The 26408-nt window shown below is 46.8% G+C and overlaps 1 protein-coding gene across 3 annotated transcripts in view; it reads left to right on the top strand.

Moving 5' to 3' along the window:
* MSRA (methionine sulfoxide reductase A) overlaps nt 1–26408 on the top strand; it is a 316176-nt gene that overhangs the window by 211576 nt on the left and 78192 nt on the right. For 2 of the 3 annotated variants that reach the window (XR_008306842.1, XM_053248940.1), the window contains exon 5: nt 5627–5733. Coding sequence is in view for 2 of the 3 variants with exons in the window: in XM_053248940.1 (XP_053104915.1) it covers nt 5627–5733 (107 nt within the window). In the remaining variant the exon portion in view is untranslated. Of the gene's footprint in view, nt 1–5626; nt 5734–25457; nt 25500–26408 lie in introns of all 3 variants that reach the window. The other variant, XM_053248931.1, reaches the window with a different exon arrangement.

Below are 26408 nucleotides of genomic sequence, written 5' to 3'. Positions count from 1 at the left end.
CAAGAAGTTGTTGGAAGTATAAATAAGTAAGGAAACGACACACATACTAAAAGTATTCACATGGACAGCTAACCCATAGGTTCGCTTAACATTGACTGGCGATCATCTGGGCAATTCCTGATGGGTTAAAAGGCTTCCCCTGGGCCCACAGCCATTTCCAGCAGCTGGCCAGGGGAAGGAGTGGCCGCACCGAGCACTGCGGCTGCTCTAAGGAGAGCAGCAGCCACATTCCTATTGCAGTGCACCCTGGGATGCAGGAGGGGGAAAGTCTTCCTGCTCCCAACTCCTGCCATTGCCAGGCACAGCTCGTGTGGGCACGCGGCGTGGCGGAGGGGCGGGCGGGCACTGCTTGGCTAACGAGGAAGGCAGGTAAGTTCCTACCTTCCCAGCAGTGGCCATGAGCTCATGTGGAAGATCTCCTAAGAATTCAAATGATAATGCAATTTTTTGTATATATTTATTTTATAAATGTGCACCACACCTTTTGATCAAACACTTTCTAAAACAGCTTATCTGTATATTTAATCCTCCTGGGTGTGCCTTTAGAATATGCGTCCCGGCGCCCAGCTGATTGGCTGGGCAGCGGAGGTGCCTGATAGGCTGAGGCGCACCCAGGAGGATTGGTCGTCGTGGTGGCGAGGCAGTGGTGGGCCTGGCCATGGAGGCGAGGCGGCAGCGGGCCCGGCAGCAGAGGCAAGGAGGCGGCGGGCCTGGCTGCGGCGGTGGGGTGGCGGCTGGGCCACCTGGAGTCCAGCCCACGCCGAGGCACAGCCGCGGGTCCCGGCAGCCGTGAGGCGACGGAGCAGCCACGCCACGCCAAATGGATCCAGCACCCTGCGGGGATGAGAGGCGGGCAGCGGAACTGTGCCACAGAGCAGGCCCCGGAGGGGAGAATGAAAGTGGGGCGGGGGAGAAGTGGTGGTGGGGAGGAGAGGTGCCTGGGCCTGGCACGGGCCGCCCTTGGTCAGGAAGCAGAGACTGGGGCAGAATTGGGGGGGGGGGGGAGAGGTAACCCCAAAGAGCGCACAGATGCTCTGTGTGGGGTCGGCTAGTAATACACGAAAACAATTCAAAATGCCATCTAGTTGCTACAATACATTCACCATCCCCTCTGTTCAAAAGGTCATTAAGCAGTATTGGATCAGAATGAATTGGTATAATAACAGTTATATCATAAAGTAGAGGTTGCACTCTTAAATTCAGAGTTTCTATTCATCTTTCTAGTTATTATGAGACAATATTTTTCATGACTCTGGAAAGCAGTTTAGTCCATTCCGTCTTAGCAGCAGCAAAATCCTTGAGCCTTTTAATGATGTCACTGGAAATGAATCCCAGCAACATCCGATGAGGATAGATATCTGCTTCCTTGGGACATTAGCATCTCTTTATGAGGAACCTGGAGAGTGCCCTATCCATCCCCAACCCCTGCTAACTAAGCAAAGAGGCATCTTTCAAAATGGTGATCTCTTTATACTTAGCAGGGGGAGAGCAACTGGCCCTATCCAACCCCAGCACAGCATCCCTCCAGTGGCTGATGCTGGTATCTGCCTTATGTTTCTTTTTAGATTGTGAGCCCTTTGGGGACAGGGGACCACCTTCTTGATGTATTATTTATTTTTCTATGTAAACTGCTTTGAGAACTTTGGTTGACAAGCGGTATATAAATATTGTAGTAGTAGTAGCAGCAGCAGCAGCAGCAGCAGCATCAGCAGCAGCAGCAGCATCCCTCCAGTGGTAGTTGCTGGTGTCTATCTTATGTTTCTTTTTTAGATTGTGAGCCCCTTGGGGACAGGAGTCCATTCCATCCATCCATCCATCCATCCATCCATCCATCCATCCATCCATCCATTCCTAAATCACTTTGGAAACTTTGATTTCAAAGCTCTCTCTCTCTCTCTCTCTCTCTCTCTCTCTCTCTCTCTCTCTCTCTCTCTCTCTGTGTGTGTGTGTGTGTGTTTTGCTATATATTTGTATTTGTGCCTTAACTTGGGGTCAGTATTAATACCAGCACCAGTCAGCCAACTTTGTTCACAACTGTAAATTATGTCATTTTTGCTGGTGGTGATGGAGGTGGAGGAGCAGGAGCAGGAGCAGGAAGTCCGGAGAATCAGTTTTAAGTATGTCATCAGCTTCAGCAGGATAATCCTGAGCAGGAAGCCAGGCTCAAGTCTTCATGCCCCCGTCTCTGTCAGTGACTGCTACCAGCAATCTCATTGCTCTGTTGCTTTCCCTGTCTCACCACATATAGCCATTGTTGCTTCCTGACTTATGTTTTTTTCTGTCCTTTGGAGAATTGGGGTGGGGTGGGGTAAAGGAACCACAATTTGGTGATTGTCTCTCTTCCCCCCCAGCACAATGGCCCAAACAGTGCTGGGAGACAACTGCAGCAGCAGCAGCAAGCTGGGGGCAAACATCCCATTTGCCAAACTAGTGGGACAGCCCTCTTGCCAGCTCATTAGCATACCATGACCTTCTCTTCAGAGTTTTCCTTTCCCTTGGCAACTCTTAAGCTCTGTTCAGAGAATCGTTACAGTGAGTGATGAGATCAAGCCAGGGTGACACGGTACAAATGATTTCTGCTAAATAATCCTATGATGAGCTGCAGGAAGGGAGTTTTATTAGTCTTAACTCAGCAGATATTGATTGGGGGGAGAGGGAAATGGTTGATCGATATATCAGAATATAAGTGACAGTGGCAAAAACCTCTGTAAATCACCAATACATTTTTACAGCCAAAGTATGAACAAGCTTCCCATTACAGATTCATTGCACCGTGCCAAAGAGAGTTGCAGATTGGAGTAATTTGTCTCCATTATCACTGGGATCCTTTGAGCATGGAGAGAGTGAAAATGGTTCCGTTCAGTTTTTGTCTCTTTTGGGGAAGGGGATTAGCAGTGTGTTATATGTGACTTTCAGAACACCTGTGCACTGCAAGTTCATGTTGGAGGTGAGTAGAACCTCATGATTTGCTTGCAGCGGGGAAGCGCAGAATGGATTCTCCATCTGGATGTATCCATTCTGCTTTCCACTCATTGCAAAATATATCAGAGTCTGGCAGAGGCGTATCTAGGGAAAATAGCGCCTAGGGCAAGCACTGAAATGGCGCCCCCTATCCAAACATCTGAAACCCATCTTTCAGATAACTTTACCATAATACCAGCTGAAAAATACAAGTCAAGCTCATTAATCTAATATTTAAAAAACTATTTAGCAGTGTACGTAGCCAGACCAAAAAATGCCAGAAAATGACAAATTTCAGTATGCTGGGGCTCATGAAATACCCAAATACTATGTGGAGGTGTACTTGGAAAACTAAACAGAAGTGCCTGTCTAATTCTCTACTATGCATTGTAGCATAGCTATTACATAAGTTTTAAAAATAAATGGAGAATTTGACTTTTCCCAGATAATCTGAAAATAATTAAAGGATATGCAGAGTAAACTGTGTCACTGCTTGGAATATATTCTAGTATTTCAGAAAGACAGTTAAAATGAGAGAAAGAGAGCAAGAAACTCCCAGTGGGTCTTAATACAAAGGATTTCAGACTGATTCAAAGACAAACTCACCATTAATAGTCATATTATTAAGACATCACATTTAACTCACTAATCACAAGAAGCAAAGTAGAGCAGATGAATACAATCCTAGCTCATAAGCTTCAGCTCAGTATTCACAAACCCCGATTCTCTGTACATCATGCCAAACTAAATATGTGTACAGTGACTTATATTATATTAATTTAAATTTTTTAAAATCTGTAGCCCCTTCAGGGGGCTTCCTAAAGGCTGTGGGGGTGTGTGTGCGTGCAAAAGTTCCCCCTCCCCCTGCTGGCCTCTAGAGCCTCGCAGGGACCATTTGAGCATGTGCAGTGGCCATTTTTTAAAATAATTTTTTTAATGGCTGCTGAAAACAAAATGGCCACTGTGCATGCTCAAATGGCCTCTGTGAGGCCTGGCATGGCCTAGAGCCTCACAGAGGCCATTAGAGCATGCGTGGTGGCCGTTTTGTTTTGGTGGCCTTTTTTTTAATTTTTAAAAATGGCGCCCCCCATCAAGTGGCGCCCGGGGCACGTGCCCTGCCTGCCCCACCCTAGATACGCCCCTGGAGTCCGGTAGGTTGGGGTTGCTATGAAAGGATTCTAGGATGTTGTAGGCTATTCTGGATGTACCGAAAGTGCTTCTGTTTTCTGCATGGCACAATGACATGGGGATGCTGGGAGTTAGAGTCCAAAAAGCGCTGGAGAGCCTCAGGTTGGCCCACCCCAATTTAGGTCAACGTAGCTGCAATAGCACATGGAATGGCTTGTGCTGACAGAGCTGTAGTGGTGCTTCTATGGGAGGCAAGTGTGTTTTGCTGTGCTACCTGTAAAGTATGTTCCCATTATGATTGCTTCCCTCATTATTCCAAGCATGGAGGGTTGTGCTGGTATATTGCTCTGTGGCCACCCAAAAAAGCATTTAGGCTGGTCAAGATGATGCTGCAGCCACTTTCAGCTTTCAGTTTGACCACAAAGCTTGGTGGCTGTTAAATAGCCCAGGAGCATCCATCCATGTTAGGAACATAGGAAGCTGCCTACACAGAGTCAAACCACTGGTCCATCTTGCTCAACATCGTCTACACAGACTGGCAGCAGCTCCTCCAAGGTTGCAAGCAGGAGTCTCTCTGAACCCTATCTGGAGATGCCCAGGAGGGAATTTGAAACCTTTTGCATGCAAGCAGGCAGGTGCTCTTCCCAGAATGGCCCCATCCCCTCAGGAAAATGCGCTCCCATGTAGTCTCCCATTCAAATGCAAACCAGGGTGGACCCTTCTTAGCAAAGGGGACAATTCATGCTTGCTACCACAAGGCCAGCTCTCCTCCCATGCTGTTCTAGTGCAACCTTGCGTGCCAGCTAGCAGTGCATTGCCATAAATTATGCAGGCACAGCCATCACACACACTCACACACACACACACACACACACACACACACACACACACACACACACACACACCAATCTTCTTGCTGTAGGGTACAGCCTGCCATTGGTCTGCAGTCTGTTTTCTCCACAGATGAAGCAAGAACTGAACCTAAGCCTTCTATTGCAGTGAGCCAGCACAGAACCCTGTTTCTTTTTAAGGCAGGTTGGGACTACAAGGAAACCTTGCCAGCTCCTGCAAGGGTGCAGAACCACCTCTTCAGATAAGCACGCTCCATTCATTAGAAGGAGAGACATGAAAGGCCTCTTTGCAATTTGATTCTGAGAGTGACTTTTCTGATGCCAAATAAATATTTTAGGAGCCTCTTGATTTCAGTAAGTGAAACTGCAGCACATAATGCAATCACTCATTTGATTTTTCTTTGTGCTTTATAGTTGTACTTGGCGGCGGCTGCTGCTGATGTCACCAAACCATAACATGCCTTTAGTTTCCCCCACTTCACATCTGTTTAAGCAGGAGAGAAAAGCACTTGACAAGAAAATGACAACCATGGGTTCACAATCCATAAAGGCTCTGCTGTTCTAAACATATAGAAGGAGGGAGCTAAAATTAGGTCAGTTGATTAATTCTGTACCCTGTGGGCATTCAGACAGGAGACGTGTAACCTGTCCACCCACCCCTTCCTATTTGTTTTTTAAAATTGTAGGGATGCGGCAGGGGAATGATGTTGGCACGCAGTATCGGTCTGCCATCTACACCTTCTCTCCGGAACAGATGGAGGCTGCCCTGAGATCTAAAGAAGACTACCAAAAGGTAATGGTTGGGTGGAACTTGCAATTAGCGTTCCTTGAGACCTCCCAGAAGCATCCGATTTTTTTTAGAAGCCATCATCACATTTATAGCCATCAACCTGGACATTGCTGAAAAGTTTCCCAGGTTTCTGAGTGCCAGCATTAGTTTTCTAGGCTTGCAAGGTTTCCTGCCTTGCTATTTCCTGCCAGTGCACTTACATCACAGATTGTTTGGGCCCCTGTAGACTAATTTTTTTTCTCCATTGAGGAAGAGAGAATTCATCATGCAGAACTGTGAATGACATGTTTGTTGATGTCGCTGCCTGTCTGCTGGAACAGCTGGGGTTTGCATGACTTTGGTTTATATTGTTCCTGGTTTGTCTTCTTAAGTATTTCTGTCTGCTGGAGTTGCCATTTTTCTTAGTGCTTTTAGCAGCAAGAGGCAGGAAAACTATCTGAGCAACAGAGTAGAAATTCAGGTTTTCAAACCTCCTCCCCTTAGTACGTCTTGTCAGTCTGTCAGTGGATCTCTGTGCATTTGCTGAGCTACTTGATATGTTTCAGAAGATTCTAGGGCATATTCTGTGGTGCACTCAGAGTTTACAGTGGTCACTGGCCAAACCTGTTAGGCCTTACCATTGGCCCACACAAATCGAAAATGCAGCCTCGTCGGTCAGGAAAACTTGTTTGCTATTAATAATCAGAAACCCTGTTATGCTTCCCAGGAATCCAGTATTCCCCAGAACCCAGTTTGAAAACCACGTTGCACCAGAGAAAAACACTGAACTGAATTTCAGTCTTCACTGATGTAGTAAACCGATGGCTTACATCAAGGAGATTTTGATTGCTAGCACAGCAGAGTTTCATTGCCTTGCTATTAAAACTATTGAGTTATCTCTCAGTTTTTCCTGGCAAAAGCTTGGCTGCTGGTAGCTAAAGTGGAGCTAGGGGAGAGAGGGCCTGTGTTCGCCGCTCTTCCTGGTGGTCCCTCAGAGTAAGGGAGATAATGGAGAAAATAGGGAGGGGTGGAGTTGGGGGCCCCTCAGGAGCTGGGGCCCCTGGATTCTTTGAACCCAGCCGCTCAATGATAGCTACACACCTGGCTGCTGTTATCAGATTGTTGTCCAGTGAATTGTTCACTGCTTGAAAAATGGAAAACAAACTCAAGAAATAAAGTTTATACATGTATTTGTAGCTTAACAACTTCAAAACAGCAATTGCAAATGTGGATTAGACAAACAATAACAATCAGGCAGACAAGACACCTGGGGTGGTCTGGCCAACCACAAGCAACTTGGTTCCAGTGACTATAGTTTTTACATACCACCTACCTTTTTAACGTGGTGATTCTCTTTATTTAGCAGGGAAAGAGTAACTCGCCCTATCAACCCCCAGCACAGGACCTTCAGACACTGTTGCTGGTGTCTTAGGTTTCTTTTTAGATTGTGAACCCTTTGGAGACAGGGAGCCATTTTGTTTGTTTGTTTGTTTGCTTGTTTGTTTATTCATTCATTATTTCTCTATACAAACTGCTTTGGAAACTTTTGTTGAAAAGTGTTTTTTGTTAAATAAATATTTGTTGTTTCGTTTTCTTACAGGAAACAAAACCCATTTTTAAGCATATATAGTGTCTTCTGCTATGATAGACTATTACAAATCAGGTATCCTGATCCACAATTATTATTTGTCTGGGTCTAATAAATGCTCTCCCAATATTAAATAGCCACACTCTTAATTTTCCGGCTGGCAGTTAAGCACTTACAAGGCTGGATCTCACAACCAGCAACAGGATAGGACAAGCGTCCTAACCAAGTTTGGGAGCTGAGCAGGCTTCTGTTTTGCAACCATGTGTGAATGAAAAGCAAGGTAGAAGGCAGGGGATGTGATTGCCCGTGAGCCTCCCAGTGGGTAGGGTTTCTCCCCCTCCTACCTCATTAAACAGCTGGGTGCAACTGCTGGGTAGGACAGAGCCCTCCTACCCAGCAGAAGCCTTGCTGATGATCATTTTCCCGCCTCCTTCTTGGCTTTTTATGAGCACACGATCACAAAGTGGGAGCGCATATCGATCCTGAACTTGTCCTAGCTTCTGAAGGATTGTGTAAACCAGCCTGTTCCTTGCTGACAACAGACTACTTACATTTTGGTCAGATTCTTCTGATAAATGGTTAGCTTAGTTCCTTCCCCCCCACCCCCTGCACATCTAATATGTCTTAAAATAACTTCTTATGCTTCAAGCTTATGACTCATAGAAGGCCTACTCACCCTATCTAACCATGCCTGCTGTATGCTTGCTGGTTCCAAGTGTGTATCGGTTATTGATTAAGCCTCCATATGTTCCATACTCTAGTGCAAGTGTGGGCTCCCCCATTGCCATCCCTGTGACTCTGAATGCTCATCTAAGCTGTGGCACTTTGTGTCACAAGCCTTCGGCCTTTTCCAAAATGGCAGGAGTTTGAGCTGCTTGTCTCATCTTTGCAGTCAGCTAGAAAGAACCAGCACGGGGCAGCTGCGTGAAACATTGCAGTGTTGTGTTGCTTGAGGCTCAGGCTGTGCCTGCTTCAAAGCCAAGACGCATGGCCCACTGACCAGCCTCCACGATGTTTTTGTTCTTTCGTTTGTTGGCCTTATTTTGAAAGGATGCTTTTACTGGAAACAGGCACACGTCTAACCACTCTTGCGTAACCTTTGCAAGCACATTGGGGCAGAGTTGTTAAGCGGTATTGTCAAAAGCCATGTCCCCAAGAGATTTTAGTTTACTGTGTAGGCCAGAACTCATTGCTACGGGACGGGAGGAAGATGCTTCCTGTATCCCTTACAAAAGGGAGCAATGTGCAAAATGAGTTACTTGTTTGTTCAGTTTTTATACCACCTTTCATAAGAAAACAAGGCAGTTTACAAAAGTTAAAATATAGTAAAACTCTAAAAATCACATTTAAAACCTTAAAATCAGTTAAACAATAAAAAGCATAACTCTTCCCCCCTCCGAAAAACACATTAAAAAAACAGAAACAGAAGCAGCAAAGCTGATCCAACAGCCCTTAAGGGGCAAAAGCTTGAACAAATAAGTTTTTTTTAAAAAAACAGCCACCAATGTCAAAGAATGGACATTCACTGGGAGAGCATTCCAGAGCCTGGGGGCAACAACAGAGAAGGCCCTGTCTCACATGCACAACAATTTAATCACCTGTCTAGCGAGGCCGGCCGTCCTTACTTCTGAGGACAGAGTGGTGAGGGGGTCCAAGGAGACAGGGATGGGTGGCAGCCGGGGAGAAGCGGAGGAAAGACTGCCAGGGGGCAGGGACTTCGAGGAGGGACAGAGCCCTGAAAGGGCCAAAGGGGAGGTGCGCGAGGATAACATCAGCAGCACGCCTCCTGAAGGGAGGGGGTCTGAGCAGGAGGAGGGGGAGAGGCATTGGCAGTAGCTGTAGACAATTACAGGGAATAAAGAGGGGCGTTGGCCCCATAATTGGGGGTGGATGATGCATAGCCTGTGAGGAGGCATATAAGGAGCCGGCCAGGGATGGGAGGCTGGCTGGTGGAGAGTGTCAGGGGCCCTCGGAGAAGGGAAGACACAAGGAGCAAGCAGCCTGGGACGGAAGAGGCACCGGGTGATGCTCAACCCCCTCCCACCCCTACTCTGAGGGCGAACCCGGTAAGCCTAGACAGGCTTGGTAAAAGGTCAGAGACATGTAGCCAGACATCACCACAGAAATGTTTCCTCTTTCCTTGCTGGTGTTAGCCAATGGGTTATAAGGAAATCACAGCGTGGTGATGCCACATTTTGCATTGTTTTATTTTATTTATTTACTTTTAAATTTATATACCGCCTTTCATTAAAAACAATCCCAAGGCGGTTTACAAAAATTTTAAAAAACATAATAAAAATGACAATTAAATGTATTAAGCCAAAAATATGACAACAAATCTAATTTAAAATATATAAAATACAGACATAAAAACTGTACACGGATTAAAACACACAGAAGCAGCAATAAAACAATCATGTAAAGGCCTGGATAAAAAGCCAAGATTTAACAAGCTTTCTAAAAAATGTGATGGAGTCCGAGGAGCAAAAGACCACTGGGAGAGCATTCCAAAGTCTGGGGGCAGCAACAGAGAAGGCCCTCTCCCGCGTGCATGACAACCGAGCCTCCCTCATTGTCCACACCTGGAACAGAGCCCCCTCAGATGATCTCGTCAAGTGGGCAGCAACCTTTGGAAGCAGGCGGTACCTCAGGTATCCTGGGCCCAAACCGTTGAGGGCTTTAAAGGTCAAAACCAGCACCTTGAATTGGACCTGGAAACACTGGTAACCAGTGCAGCTCTTTCAAAAATAGGTGCGATATGATCACACCGGGCAGCTCCAGATAGAACCCTAGCTGCCACATTTTGTACAAGCTGCAGTTTCCAGAAATTCTTCAAGGGCAGCCCCACGTAGAGCGCGTTACAGTAATCCAGCCATGACATGACTAAGGCATGCGTAACTGTGGCCAGATCTGCCTTTTTGAGAAAGGGATGCAGCTGGCGCACTAGCCAAAGCCATGCAAAGGCACCCCTGGCCACTACCTCCACCTGAACTTCCAAAAGCAGAGCCGGGTCCAGTAATACCCCCAAGCTGCGTACTTGCTCCTTCAAGGGGAGTTCAACCCCATCTAGAATAGGTAAAATCACCTCATCCAAATTGGCTCTCCTACTGACCAACATTACCTCCATCTTGTCCAGATTGAGTCTATTAGCCCACATCTAACCCATCATGGCCTCCAGCCCCTGATTCAGGACATCCACTGCCTCCATAGGATCATGTGACAAGGAGCAATAGAGCTGAGTGTCATCTGCATATTGCTGACAACTCAGTCCATGTCCCTGGACGACCTCTCCCAGCGGCTTCATGTAGATGTTAAACAGTATGGGGGACAAAACCGAACCCTGAAGGACCCCATAGGCCAATGGCCACGGGGCCGAGCAGTAGTCCCCCAGCACCACCTTCTGGACCCTCCCCCCAAGAAAGGAACAGAGCCACTCCAACACAGTACCTCAGATTCTCATACTCAGGAGGCGGCCCAGAAGGATACCATGGTTGATGGTATTGAATGCCACCGAGAGGTCCAGCAGAACCAACAGGGATGTACTCCCCATGTCTAGTTCCTGGCGAAGGTCATCCACTAGAGCGACCAAGGTAGTCTCAGTCCCATATCTGGGTTGGAAGCCAGATTGAAAAGGGTCCAGATAATCTGTATCACCCAAGACCCTCTGCAGCTGGGACGCCACCACACGCTCTATCACCTTGCCCAAAAAGCTGCAGCTGGGATGCCACCACACGCTCTATCACCTTGCCCAAAACCTGGTCATTCACAGGAAGGCGAAGGAGGACAACACCACACATGCCTGGTATTTTGGGTGGCAACTGTGTGTCTCCCATAGCATCTCTTGTCTTTAGTGGCCAGCACTAAACTAATATGGGGCTAGTTTACTTTGTGGCATAATATACTATAGTATTTATATTGTTGTTGTCATATTCCATGGTTGCTTTTGTTCCATTTTAAGCATTGTAATTTGTCCTAACACCACAAAATGAGTGAGAAGTTAAGGAATTAATCCAATCCACAGAGAGAGAGAGAGAGAGAGAGAGAATAGCTTGGCACAGATTGCCAGCTGCAGGGGTGAGATGTCCTGGACTTACACATTTCCGACTGGCAGGCTTGCCTCGCCCCTTAGCGCCCACTTCAGCGGAGGTTCGGTGTGTGCAGCTCCCCCCTGGTGTGCTCAGAGTGGAGTTGGCAGTCTTGTCATTGCCTGTCTGTTTTGGGCCGCCAACTTGGAAGGGGAAGTACTGGCCTGTGACTGACTGATAGGAAGCCAGACGTGGCCGCGAGACCAGGCAAGCACCGACCCTCTGAACAGAAACGGCAGCTTGTTTTCAGAGCGCTTCTCTTTCACTTGTTCCTTTGCTTCTCCTCCTCCTCCTCCCTCCCTCCCTCCTCCTCCTCCTCCCTGAAATGCTAGCTTTCCATGTACAGGCGGCGGGGTGGTTTGTATGCAAGAGAGAGTTGCAACATATTTTATCTCCACCACAGCCTGAAGGGGTGCAGTCCCAGGAGGATTTTTGCCTGCATAATTCGACTCTCTTCGATGAGGAAGTGAAGTGACTTGATGAACAGTAAAGGGAGGCTACTCCAAGCACTCTCCCCAGGCTCTTTTTCAGGATCTCTTTATCTCCAGTGTGGTCCCTATTCTGGTTGTACTTGCTGCTCTCCTTTCCCCATCTTGCTCTTGGGCAGTTCCCTTGATTGTTCCCTTGCTCATCTCCTTGCATTTTAGCCCAGCATGCCGCCTCTCTGTAACATGTGACTTGTTTATTTGCTGAGAAGTTGGTTGGGGGATTGGGTCTCTGGGAACTATACATGGCGTGTCTAATTTAAACACATCTATTCATTCCTGGAGAATGATAACTTCTGCATGTTGCGCCTACCTTTGGTTTCATAGATACATGTTAAGCCATCACTGTGCAATCTGGGTATTGGAGGGTGTTTGCCCTATGTGCTGCCACTCAGCTGTGGTCAGAGGAGAGAACTGCAAGGATTCCAGCCATACCGGTCAGGAAGTTTCCTAGGAACAATAGGACAGAGCGGGTCAAGTGACCATCCCCAAAGGCTTCTGCATCAGGATTGCTCACTAGTCTGAGACTGAGTAACTAGAGGGTGCTGCTGCTGCTGCTAAACCCTAGGAATAATGGGGATCCAGAGAACACATGACCCCACTCTGCCAGCTTCCATCCAGCAACAGCATTGAAACAGGTTGGAAGAACCATAGTAACAACCTCTGGCCTGGAACTGCAGACCACAGCACTCTATTTCAGGTGAAGGACTGTTGTTAATTGTCCAGACTGTGCATACTTGCTTTACCAACAGGCTTATGCTGGAGCAACTGAGGGCCACCAAGATAATCTGGAGCCTGGAGCACCTTCCTTATGATGCAAGGTTACAGCATCTGGGGCTCTTTTGTCTACTTAAGATCTCCTTCACCCTACCATAGATCCTCATATGCATGGAGGTGCTACTGTGGCTACCAGAATTCTTCCCCACCAGCATGCTAGCCTTGGGACCGATCGCCTTCCTATCATCATGGCCATGACTGTCCCAGGTGCACTCAGTCCCAATCCAGGGGACATTTGAGATTGAGATCCAATCATTGATCTCCCTGTCAACCAAGCCACTCACCCCCAAGCCAATGATAAGAGATCCTACTAACCCTTTGGGATCAACCTTATCGAATCTGGGCCTTCAAAAGCCATTACCAATTGACCCATCTTTTCCTGTGAACTGTGTGCCATCCACAGCCAACTTGGATTCTGCCTCAACCTCCGAAGCAGAGTCAGAACAGTCCGAGGCAAGCATGCACACATCACCTCTTGAGGGCATGCCAGAACTCAAAGCTGAGTCACCTACTGAGGATGTGCGCAGGCAGGGTGGGGACAGGGTCCGGATCCCTCTGATCCTCGGCCTGTGATTGTGGGAATGGGCCCTCTTCCATGGAATGGAACTCTCCACAATACACATACAAGGACATGCAAATGTGCTAAGAGATGCTCTATGCAGGAAATCTCCAGATTCCCACGCATGGCAGATCAACAGGAGGTGCTTGCAAGATTTTTTGCTACTGGGGTACTCCAGCAACCAATGTCTTTGCCTCTCACGACAACCACCAATGTCCCTGCTTCTGCCCCAGCGTGGGCACGGGGAGAGATTCACTGGGTGACGCTTTTACCCTCGACTGGAGCAGCAGACTCCTCTATATGTTTCCCACATTCCTCTTCTTCCAAATGTTATTTGAAGATAAGACACACATGTGCATCCGTCATCTTAATAGCCCCCTGGTGGCCTGGGAGGTCCTGGTTCCCCCACTTGAGATGTCTAGCAACAGGGGGATGGCCCCACTTATCTCAGATTCCCCACTTGTTGACACAGCATTGGGGTTGCATTCTTCACCCAGATGTGCAGCAGCTGTGCCTGACTGCTTGGCTGCTTCTACTGTGACAGATCCTCAGCTCTTGGTCATTCTGGAAGCTTCACAGAAACCTGCTACAAGGAAATCTTCGAGTAAATGGAATCAATTTGTTCACCACATGGAAGGCAGGGGGCATAGTCCTATTGATCCCACCACTGCACATATACTTACCTATCTTTTGCGTTTGCAGACATTGGCCTAACACTCTCTTCAGTGTGAGTTCATCTAGCGGCCATCATGTAGCCAAACAGAACAAACCCTCACCTTTTCTAGATGCCACAGTAAAGCACTTTCTGAAGGGGTTAGCCCACTCCTATCTGCATCTGCTCTGCGTCTCTCTGCCCTAGGATTTACTCCTTGTGCTTACTCACTTGGTAGACAAGCTCTTTGAACCTCTAACAACGTGTGACTTATGTCTACTCACCTGGAAAACGACCTTCCTTTTGGCTATCACTTCAGCACACAGAGTGAGTGAGCTCTGAACATATCCCATATCTCATTTTCCACAAGGACAAGGTCTAGTTGTGTGCCAGTCATGGATGTTCTTCACAAAGTGGTCTCTTCCTTCCATAGATCACAGATCATCTTCCTACCTGCTTTCTTTCTTAATCCAACTTCACGTGCTGAACAATGTTTGCATTCCCTGGCTGTCAGGAGAGTGCTAGCTTTCTACACTCAACACACAACTGGAATCAGGAAGGGCCCATACCTCTTCACGTCTTATAGTAAACAAATATTTGGTTTACAGCCGGCCGCAAACCATTTCCAGATAGATTGTGGAAACTATTAAACTGATTTACCAACTTGCTAAGAAACCATTGCCTGCTCCTGTGAGAGCGCACTCTACCAGGACTATATCTGCCTCAACAGCTTTCCAATGAAGCTTACCTTTGGAGAGTATTTGGACAACCTCAAACTCTTTCATATCCTAATATGCCATGGATGTATGGGCTCCCTAAGATACTGCGTTTGGCAGGAGAGTACTGAGACTCATCTTCCAGAGTCTGCTTCCCACCTCCAGATAGGTAAGTTTGTGATGCACCCATGTGTGAACAACAAAGACCATGATGAAGAACAGCAGGTTGCTAACCTGTAACTAAGGTTCTTCTAGTGGTCATCTGTTTGTTCACACTCCCTCCCTCTCTTCCCCACTGCAAGTCTCTTTCAGATCAGCGGACTCCTGAACTGAAGGGAAACGGGGAATGAGGCTGAAAAATGAGTGGAGCTACCGCTGAAATTTAGCAGTGGAGAAGAACTTGGAAGGTTCCTGAAGAAGTCCCTGAGCAGGCTCCAGAGCCTGTGTGTGAATGAACAGATGACCATTAGAAGAACCTCAACAACAACAACAAATATTTATATACCACTTTTAACAAAAGTTTCCAAAGCGGTTTACATAGAGAAATAAATAATAAAATAAAATAAAATGGTTCCCTGTCTCCAAAGGGTTCAGAATCTAAAAAGAAACACAAGGTAGACACCAGCAACAGTTACTGGAGGTACTGTGCTGGGGGTAGACAGGTCCAGTTGCTCTCCCCTGCTAAATACAGAGAATCACCACGTCGAGAAGTGCCTCTTTGCCTCAGTTACAAGTAAGCAACCTCATGAGGGTGGGACTTCATAGGAGGGGCTACAAGTGAATGGCAGGGCACGTGCTTTGTGTGCAGAAGGTCTCAGGTTCAGTCCCTGGCACTAATAGGTAGGGATGGGGAAACCTATGGGAAAGGACCGTGGCTGAGTGGAAGAGTATATGTTTTGAATGCAGAAGGTCCCAGGTTTGATCCCTGACAGCTCCAGTGATGACTGGGAAAGACTCCTTGACTGAAACTCTGGAGAGCTGCTGCCAGTCAGTGCAGATTATACTGAGCGAGGTGGACTCGTGGTCTGATTCAGCATAAGGCAGCTTCGTTTGCTGACAGGGCGCCATTACAACCCCTCCAACCAGGAAGTGTATGGCAATTGACTGGAGTGCCCTACAGACTCCCAGCACCAGGGATACGTGGGGTATGCTGGGGCCTTGGCTGGTTCTGGCATGGAGGCTGGATGCGTTAATGCCTGGAACTTTGGTGGGCTGGAGCCTATAGCTAGGGACCTTTGCACTATGTGCTCCAGGCATGCTGGACTCAGAATTGCAGTGCCATTAATGCGTCTGATTTTTCTGCTGATGTTCAGGCTAATCCAAAGCCAAATGGCCGATTTGTGCCTCAGTGTAAGTGTTAGGTGTCACCTGCCCTATTTCTGTGTAAGTCTAATGGTTTTTTACTATTTCAATTGTTTAATTATATCTTCTGCGATCACTTCCCCTCCTCCAAACTTGTCATTATCTCTCCCAAATGTGCAAATTGGTGTTAAGTATCAACTGCCATCGCAAATAAACATCCACATTATTCAATGGCATTTTATTACAGCAAAGGGGGGGAAGCTTCTGTAATTGACTTGCCTGCTGTAAGATGTGAAAATTCAGAATTATGACCAGAGGAGAACCTGGTTTGTTTCATTGCCCTCTGGTGGCCTTGAGACATGTCTGCAGCACAGTGAAATAGAGCAGTTCACACTTTCTCTTTTTTCCAACAGAGGATTTTTACATTGACTGAAGTATATGTATGTATGTATATATGTATGTATCATATTTATATACCAACTGATATCTCTCTCTCTAGGCAGTGTAGATAATCCAAATTACAATATAAAAATAACATAAAAACAATTAAAACACACAGAATAAAAACAATTTAAAAAGTCACAGAATAAAACAATTTAACAATCACAGATAATAAAAAAAGAGGAACCATTTTTTTGTGTGAAAAAAATTCACAATTTTTTTTAAACAAACAGTTTACAATTAGTTTTAATTAAAAGCCTGAGAAAACAGGTGCGTCTTAAAGCCCTGGGGCAGCCACAGAGAAGGCCTGGCACCGAGTAGCCACCAGATGAGCCGGCAGCGGCCGTAACTGGACCTCCCGAGATGATCTTAATAGGCAGCAGGGTTCATGATAAAGGAGATTCTCTCTTAAGTACCCTGGACTCAAACCATTGAGGGCTTTATAGGTAATAATCAGCAATTTGTATTTTGCTCAGAAACATATCAACAGCCATTGCAGTTCTTTCAGAATCAGTGTTATATGGTCCCTTTGGATTGTCCCAGAGAGACCAGTCTGGCTGCTGCAGTTTGTACTACCTGTAGTTTCCGGATTATGTTCAAAGGCAGCATCACATAGAGCGCATTACAGTAGTCAACCCTGGAGTTTACCAGCATATTTATTAATGTTTTAATGTCATTTACCTCCCGAAATGGGCGCAGTTGACGTATCAGCCAAAGCTGATAAAAAGTGCTCCTGGCCACTGCCTCAACCTGAGAAACCAGAGAGACTTTTGGATCCAGGAGCACTCTCAACCTATGTACCTGATCTTTCAGGAGAGTGTAACCCATCCAGAACAGACAGATATAAACAATCTCTCGGGTCTAGACCCCCCACAGTCAGTACCTCCATCTTATTCGGATTCGACTTCATTTTGTTATCGCTCATCCAGCACATTACCATCTCCAGGCAGGCATTTAGGGAAATTATGTCTAAGGTCCATATGGAAAGATAGATCAGGATGTCATCAGCATATTGATAACACTCTGCCCCAAACCTCCTGATGAACTCTCTCAGTGGTTTCATGTAGATGTTAAAGAGCATTGGAGACAGTACGGAGCCCTATGGAACTCCACACTTTACTTCTTGCTTTGCAGAACAACAGTCTCCAAGCAACACCATCTGGAATCTAACAGAGAAGTAGGAGCGGCACCACTGTAAAACAGTGCCACCCCATTCCACCTCCCTCAGGCGGTCCAGAAGGATACCATGATACCAGAAGAACCCCATAGCCCACATTAAAAGCCAGTTTGAAATGGGTCTAGATAATCTGTATCATCCAAAACTGCTTGGAGCTGAGAGGCCACCGTCCATTCAATCCCCTTGCCCAACTATGGAAGATTAGAAACAGGTCTGTAATTAGCTAACACTGGAGGGATCCAATGCAGGTTTCTTCAAAAGTTGTCTGATAATAGCCTCCTTTAGATAAGGAGGCACCCCTGCCTGCCCTCAGAAAAGCATTTATAATATTTACCAGACCCTCTCTGATAATATAATTACCAGATGAGATAGCCAAGTTGGGCAAGAGTCAAGAGAAGAGGTTGTAGGACACACAGTCCGAAGCAGTTTGTCCACATCCACAGGAGTCACAAACTGAAAGTGATCCAATCTAATCCTGTTAGAGGAGTTGCTGGACACTTCCACAGTAGACTTTGCAGTGACTGTGGAATCCAGTTTGGCCTGAATACAAGAGATTTTATCCGCACAAAAGTCATCCAAGATGTCATAGCAAGCGACTTATGATTCCAAGTTCAAATTCAGGGGGGAGGGGGTACATACTAGCCCCATCACAACCGTAGACAACTCTGCTGAGTGTGAATTTGCGGAAGTAATTCAGGCAGAAAAGAACTGTTTCTTTGCCATCTTCACTACTACAGCCTAGATCTTCAAATGTGTTCTGCTTTAGCATTTCAGCTCTTTTTACGTCCCATCTGGAAAATGTTTTTCTTTTGACAGCTTCCGTCAGCTGCTCCTTGGATGCTTTTGCGGTCATCTTGTCCAACAGATGGCTCTCCAGCCTCTATTTAAAGACCTCTAAAGACCTTCAGCAAGGGAGAGTCTGGCCATCCTCCCCGTTGGTTCCATTGTTGAACTGCTTTTTCCACTATGAACCTTCTCCTAATGTTCAACCCAAATCTGCTGTTCTGTAACTCAAGCCCATTAGATCTTGTTCTGCCCTCTGAGGCAGCAGAGAACAAGACTTTGTCGACTTTCATGTGACAACCCTTCAGGTATTTAAAGAATGCTACAATGTATCCCTTCAGTCTTCTCTTTTACAAGATATACATACTCAGTTCCTTCAAGCTTTCCTCTCTTCCTTCCTCTGAACCCATTACAATCTTTCTACATCATAAAATGTGGTGCTTAGAACTGGACCCAGGACCCTGGATGAGCTCTGACTAGTGTGGAGTAAAGTAGAACAAAGTCTTCTTGTGCTTGGAAAAATGTGCTTCTCTCAATGCAACCTAAAATTGTATTAGCCTTTGTGCTAATACATCATGCTACTTTGTGTTAATACTTTGTGCTAATACATCATGCTACTGACTCATGTTCACCTTGTGATTGACCACAATCCTGATAATCCTAGCGCTTTTCACATGTACTACTGCCATGCTAGGTATCCTCTATCCTGTCCCTGTGCATATAAGCCATCCCACTCCCCCAAATGCAGAACTTTAAGAACAGCCCTACTGGATCAGGCCCAAGGCCTCTCTCTAGTCCAGAATCCTGTTTCACATAGTGGTCCACCAGATGCCTCTGAGAAGCCCACAGGCAAGAAGTGGACAAGGGCATGCCCTCTCTCTTGCTGTTGCTTGTCTGCATCTGGTATTGAGATGCATCCTGCCTATAAGGCTGGAGGTGGCCCTCAGCCACCAGACTAGTAGCCATTGATAGACCTGCCCTCCATGAATTTATCTTAGCCCCCTTTAAACCCATCCAAGCTAATGGACATCACCACATCTCATGGCAGAGAATTCCATAGATTAATTACGTGCTGTGTGAAAAAGTACTTCCTTTTGTTGATCCTAAATTTCCTGGCCATCGGTTTCATGGGATGACCCCTGGTTCTAGTATTGTGAGAGCAGGAGAAGAATTTCTCTCTGTCCACTTTTTCTACTCCATGCATAATTTTGCACACTTTGATCATGTCTTCCTGGTTTCTTCTTTTCCAAACTAAAAAGGCCCAGAGGCTGTAGCCTTGCCTCATGAGGAAGGTGCTCTAGGCCCCTGATCATCCTAGTTGCCCTCTTCTATACCTTTTTCAGTTCCGTAATATCCTTCTTAAGATATGTTGACCAGAACTGTATGCAATGCTCCAGATGTGAACACACCGTAGATTTGTATAAGGGCATTGTAATATTAGCAGATTTATTTTCAGTCCCCTTCCTAATGATTTCTAGCATGACATTTGCTATTTTCACAGCTGCCATGCACTGAGTCAACACTTTCAATGAGCTGACCACCATGACCCCAAGATCCCTCTCCTGGTCAGTCTCTGACAGAGACTATCAGAGATCCTTTTGGAGCTCCTCACAATCTGTTTTGGATGTCGCTGCCCTAAATAGTTTCATGTCATCTCTAAACCTGGCCACTTCACTGCTATCCCAACTTCTAGATCATTTATGAACAAGTTAAAGAGCACTGGTCAGATCCCTGGTTCAGATCCCTACAGATCCCAGTACAGATCCCTGGTGAGGGATCCCACTTCTTACTTCCCTCCATTTTGAAAACTGTCCATTTATTCCTACCCTCTGTTTCCTGTCCTGTCCAACCAGTTACCAATCCACATAAGAACCTGCTAAGTTTACTCAAGAGCCTTAGGTGGGAGACCTTGTCAAAAACCTTTTGGAAGTCCAAGTATACTATATCAACTGGATTACCTTTATCCACAAGCCTTTTGACACTGTCTGAGTACTACCTATGATGTATCTCCATTTATTACATGTAAGACAGAGGAAGTTCACTGAAAATAATTAAGTTCTTTAACTTTCCAAAGCTACCCCTAATTAGCCTTGTTGGTGCATGTAGCTGACGTCTAGTGAATGGTTGGGGCCTGGGGGCAGTCCTACTCCCCCACAGTCCTGCTCCCCCACCCTCTATGCATTCCGTGGACCCATTTGGTCATGTGGACAGGGCCATTGTCAATTGGTCACAAGTTGATGAGTGAGTGGGAGCAGATTTTAATGAGTGAGGCTGGGACTGAATGGTAGATGTATAAATGTTTAAAGCCATTTTGGCTTTGGTGTGCTAGCAGTAACGAAAGAAAAAATATTAAACTGGGAATGGTGAAGCTTATTTGGTTGTTGACTTCAGTTCCTCTTTTGTCAACGTTATTTTTTTAAAAAGCACTTCACATGAAGGTTTTGATAATGTGCAGATTTATTTAAATGTAATTGATTGAGTAGATGAGTAAAAGCCAAGTGATGGATTAGCTTAAAAGATATTTAATCACTGGCCAGCCCTCACGGAAATCCTTATGGGTTTTTTTAAGTGGTCAGGGTGCTGAATGTCTTCAGCATCAAGGATTTTCTTTACTAGCCTCTGTGCATTTTCATTCAGCTAAAGGTGCCAGTTAGTGTTGGAGGATCAGCTGTGAGCCATACATTTACCAGGTTGCTTTACTGAACTGCTAAACCTAAGCCTGCACCTCTCTGATCTCTGCCAGTATCAGCATAATAATATTGGCTTACTCAGGAATTGTTTGTGAGGATGGTTGAGATATATGTGAAGCATTTTAGGAGGGGAGAAGAGCAGTATATCATGATTTGTGGGCGGGGCCATGGTTCAGTGGTAAAGCATCTGCTTTGCATGCAACGTCCTAGGCTCAGTCCCTTGTAGCATCTCCAGGTAAGGCTGGCAAATACTCCAACCTGAAACCTTGGAGATCTGCTGCCAGACTCTGCAGAAAATACTGGGTTAAATGGACCAGTGGTCTGATTCAGTACAAGGCAACTGTCTATGTTCCTAGGAGGCAATGGTCAACCCCTCCTGTATTCTACCAAAGAAAACCACATGGCTCTGTGGCTGCCAGCGGTCGACACCGACGGCACAAATTTACTTTACCTTATGATTTGTATTATTGTGTATATATCAATGTAGAATATGTCTGTGCACTGGGTGCTTTGTGGACATTTCTGGACTCTAATCCTCAGCTTGAAGGTAGAGGCAGCTTGTTAATGTGTTACGAAAACGCCTTGTGAATGTGTAAAACACTGAAAACAATAATACAAATCATAACAAACTGTGATGAGTTGCTTTCTTTTAGGCAATGCTTCTGGGTAGCTGTGTTTTCATGGTGAGCGAGGTCTGCTCAGCTCAGGAAACTTTGTTCCAAGGAACTTTCCTCCATTGGTACTTCATGCACTGCTGGGCTGAGCTATTGACAAGACAGCAGGATCTGTAACAAAGCATGGGTCAGCCCAGGCGCAAACAGAACCTGACTTATTGGCAGCTCTGAAGGCTCTGACAACAAAGGTTTACATTTGTGGTGTTCGGATAACAGCTCTCAGTGTTTCCTGGGCAGTAATGGCAGTAATAACTCCAATTAGAATGCATTTTATAATTGGGGAGAAAATGAAACTACATACACATAGGAATATAGGCAGCTGCCATATACTGTCAGACCATTGTCTATCTAGCACAGTACTGTCTTCACAGACTGGCAGTGGCTTCTCCCAGGTTGCAGGCAGGAATCTCTCTCAGCCCTGTCTTGGAGATGCTGCCAGGGAGGGAACTTGGAACCTTCTGATGCTCTTCCCAGAGTGGCTCCATCCCCTGAGGGGAATCTCTTGCAGTGCTCACACATGTAGTCTCCCATTCAAATGCAACCAGGGCAGACCCTGCTTAGCTAAGGGGACAAGTCATGCTTGCTGCCACAGGACCACTTCTCCAGGCGCGGAGCCAGACCTCCAGCGGCCCGTGTCCAGCCACGGTGGCAGCCCCACTCAACCCGCCCCCCTGCGTCTGATGCCAGATGCAGGGGGCGTGATCTGGCTCCCGGATGGAGCCGTGTGGCTCCATTCAGGACTGGAGTTTGAGTCCAGCTGGCGCTGCGTTCTTAGCATGGCCAGGAGCGGCTCTTCCCTGCTGTCAGACGCTGGGGGGGGTGTGTGTCGGGGCCGCGAGGCGCGGCCCCTGATTGGCAGCAGCCCGAGTTCTTTGAACCCGTTTGCCCAACGGTGGCTCCGCCCCTGCAGCTCTCCTCTCCAGTTGCATAAATGATACTAGTCTGAGTATAAACTTTGATTGGGGGTGGGGCTGCTGCAAAACAGCAGCATTACAAAAACATTTTCTGCCTTTGCATCAATTTGGGATCTGCATATACAACTTTTAAATAAAAGGCTAGAAAGAGGAGATGAATTCTTTGCAGTGCTTTTACCAATAAAGGCTAGCTTCTCTCCCCCCCCCACCCCATTTTAGTGGTTCAGGGATGCAGGCAGGATTTAAATGCAGCTGTGTCCTTTGCTAGGTACAGGTGGCTTCCACAAGCCCTGCTGTCGATGAGAAAAGTGAACATCCGGGTGTCTGTGAAAGGTGGAAACTGAGCAGTTTTGCCCTGGGGGAGTGACTCGCTCCCTCTGGTGGGACTGTCTCCTTCTGACGGAGCCCTGTTTCTCGCCCTTCTCCTCCCTCCCCTTCTTGCTGCTCCCTCCCTCCCCCACCTCCAACACATTCATCTCCCTTCACGTGACACACTAAATGTGCTGCAGAGCTGCAGTGTGGTTGCCATGGAAGCCAGCCCGGGGGAAGTGCCCATTGGCTGCGTTCTTGGGAGGAGGAAGCGAAGGTCTGCCGTGTCAGGGGTCATGGTGCGCAGGGTGCCTGCCTGCCTGCCTGCCTGCCATTGTTCCCAGCCAGCTCTTCGCTGGGGATGCGTTAACAGGCAGTGTCCGAAAGGCCAGCAGCCAGGAGGCCTCTGGAATTGCCAGCTGTGCAGCCCACTTGGATTTTGGAGCAAAGAGCCTCCCGTCCCCGCTGCTTGCTGTGCTCCCCCGGCCAATGTCGTTTGGTTGACCTGCAAGGGTGGACATTGCCCAGTCAGTAGCCAAGTGGGGTGCCGGAGCAGGGGCCGAGGGCAGACGCCTTTAGTTTCCCACCTCGCTGCCGCCCTGTTTCCTTTTGAGCTACTTAGGATTCAGCTGCGGTTGCACTTGGGGGCCTTCACTCCTGCCAGTTCAAAACGGCGGAAATGCAGATGACAGGCCTCAGATATTATAATTAACTTCCATTTACAGTACAGCTGTCATCAGAATTGCTATGACAATTGAACCACTGAGAGGGACATTCTGCAGCTGGACCATATTTAATTTTAAACTCAGTTCTCCTTTGATCTCCCCACACACACACACACACACACCCCACCTCCCCCCCCCCCACACCACACACACATTCTGACAGTCGTTTTTAAAATAAACATTTCAGGCTCCTGAGCTCCAGCCTCCAATTCCCACCATCTATTTGACCAGGTGCCGACACATTTTCCTGTCCTGGCTGTGACTATCGAATGGTGAGAGGAAAGCACTTTGCACACAACCAGAGGCATGTTACAATCTGCAAAGGTTTTAATGGTTGTCATACTGCTCAACGTTATGTGCACGTTGTAATGTTACATTCATACAGTTGCACAAGAGCGCGAATTTTGCTAACGCAGTTGCGGGACCAACTTTTTCAGCCATCATGGATAGAGGTGTGCAATTGACAGCCATTATTTCCAATGGCCAGTTGATGGCCATTGAAAATAATGGCCATCAGTTGTGCAGCTCTGTGTGTGCAATTCTTGCGTTTGGTGCAGCAGTGCTCATCCGTAGCTGCGCAAGTGTGAACTGTACGCTTAATGTTGCTTTCAGATGAGAATTTTAGCTGTGATTTTATCTGGCTGCTGCTCTGTTTTTGTTGTTATATCACGTTATGGTTCTGTTGAACTCAAATTGTTGTTGTTAGCTGCCTTGGGAAGTTTTAACCTAAAAGAGGGGATATAAATCTTTTAAATAAATAAGTAGTTATCAGTAAGCCAGTGGAAGAAATCTGTGTCCAAGACATCTAGGTGAACTTCCCAGAGCCCCCAAAGTACTCAACATTACTTTATTGAAAGAATTCTTATGATTTCATCCACACTGTATGCTTCCCGTCCTTCCACCCTTGTGCCCAGCAGGATGAGCAAATCTGTCCTCAGCTGCTCTGCAGCACCGTCTATGAACTGGTTCTGAGAAATGTTAGCTTTCTCTTATCTGACTGTTTTGATTGGATTGTTTCTGATCATGAGGCCCTCCCTTGAATGAGGAACGCTCAGTGTTCACCGTCCATTTCCCCTGAGTGCACAACAAGTGATAAGGGCTGCATTGACCATTAGTCTAAGTATGCTGCGGAGTTGGTGCTGGAGCTAAATTGAGACCGAGCTGAAACACGATTATCTGCATGCGCTTCTGTGGCCTGGTCTGCTCCAACGGTAGCTGCCCTTTTACGGTAGCTGCCCTTTTCTCAGCCCATGCCTTTTTCCAGCTGTTGGTGAATGTTGACACCGCATTCGCTTGTCATGCGCAGAACCGCACTTTTTGAATGCCACTACACAACTTACCATGAGAGGGCTTTTGTTGGCAGGCAAACTTAGAGCTTTTGCTTGTGCTGAATGAGTCAGATGGCATCTGTGTTGAAAGCAGGAAACCATTCCAGAAGGAGGCAGGGGGCAAAGCAGGAAGGCACCCACGCACTTCAGCCCAGAGGATCCTTAAGTGGGGAGGCTGAGGACTGGAGCCTTGTGCATGCAAAGCAAACACACTGCCACTGAGATGAAAGCTTTTCTTTTGCAGTCCAGACTTGACATAGAACATGAATTACAGCCATTCTGCTCAGCATAGGCTCATAGCTGAGTGAATTGCACAGATGCACAGAGAAATCATGTTCTTGGCAACTTAGAGAGAGAGCGACCATTTTTTTTTACAACAAATCTAGGTAGCTCTTTAGTGCCATTCAGAATGTGTCCTCAGGAAAAGAGGAGCATTTGCTATGTCACTTCTGTCCACTGATAAATAACCTTATACTTTTCCCCCACTGCATCTCTTCCTGATCTGTTTGATCTCCCTTTCTTCCACTTTCTCATGCATTTCAGACTATCTACTCTGGACCTGGGGACTTTTCTAGATCTCTCTTGGTATGATCCATCACAGCATGTCAACACCTGCTTGAGACAAAGCAACTGTTGAAATGGAGATACTCTGTCTTCAAGTCAGCATGATAGCTAACCCCCGCTCCCCGCCCCACCTCAATCACTACCACCATCTTTACATTTGTGTCCCATTTCCCCACCACCTGCCCCAAACTAAGTGATGTTCACATGCAAGCAAGAACTAGCAATAAGGCTCACTTTGCCGGACATGATCACAGACATTCAAAAACCCTGCCCAGACATTAATCAAATGGATGCAGTGTCCTTAGGTGTAAGGACAGAAATTTTTCAGCTAGCCACGCTCCTGACATTTATGCAGTCCGTAGCCACATCCCCACTCTCTCTGGGATCCAGAGTTCGTATGCGGAGACAGGCACTGAATCTGAGGCGCTTAGAGGACGTGTCTATGAAGTGCATCAGTTCTGGGTTTGTGGCTGGCTTGTTGCCACACTTCTGTTGCTGCACCTGGGTACCCATTTGTAGAACAGAGTGAAAATGAGCAGGGAGAGAGAGAGAGAGAGAGAGAGAGAGACCTCATCACTGCCCCGGAAGGAAACGGAAAACAGTTCCTTTAGGTCATTGTGGCCCTCTTGTGGACAATAGCCATAAATTAACCCTAGCTAAGTCAAAGGAGATGCTCTCTCGAAGGCATGCTAAAGAGGTGTGCTTCCAGCTGGGAGGAGAGCTGTTCTTGTGGTAACAAGCATGAATTGTCCCCTTTGCTAAGCAGGATCCACCCTGGTTTGCATTTGGATGGGAAGAGCATCTGCATGCAGAAGGTTCCAAGTTCCCTCCCTGGCTGCATCTCTAAGACAGGGCTGAGAGAGACTCCTGCTAGCAACCTTGGAGAAGCTACTGCCAGTCTGTGTAGACAAAACTGAGCTAGATGGACCA

The sequence above is a fragment of the Hemicordylus capensis genome, chromosome 1 (genome assembly GCF_027244095.1).
Source record: "Hemicordylus capensis ecotype Gifberg chromosome 1, rHemCap1.1.pri, whole genome shotgun sequence".
Taxonomy (NCBI): Eukaryota; Metazoa; Chordata; class Lepidosauria; order Squamata; family Cordylidae; genus Hemicordylus; species Hemicordylus capensis.
The sequence above is the reverse complement of the archived record's forward strand: the minus strand, read 5'-3'. Positions and strand labels throughout refer to the sequence as shown.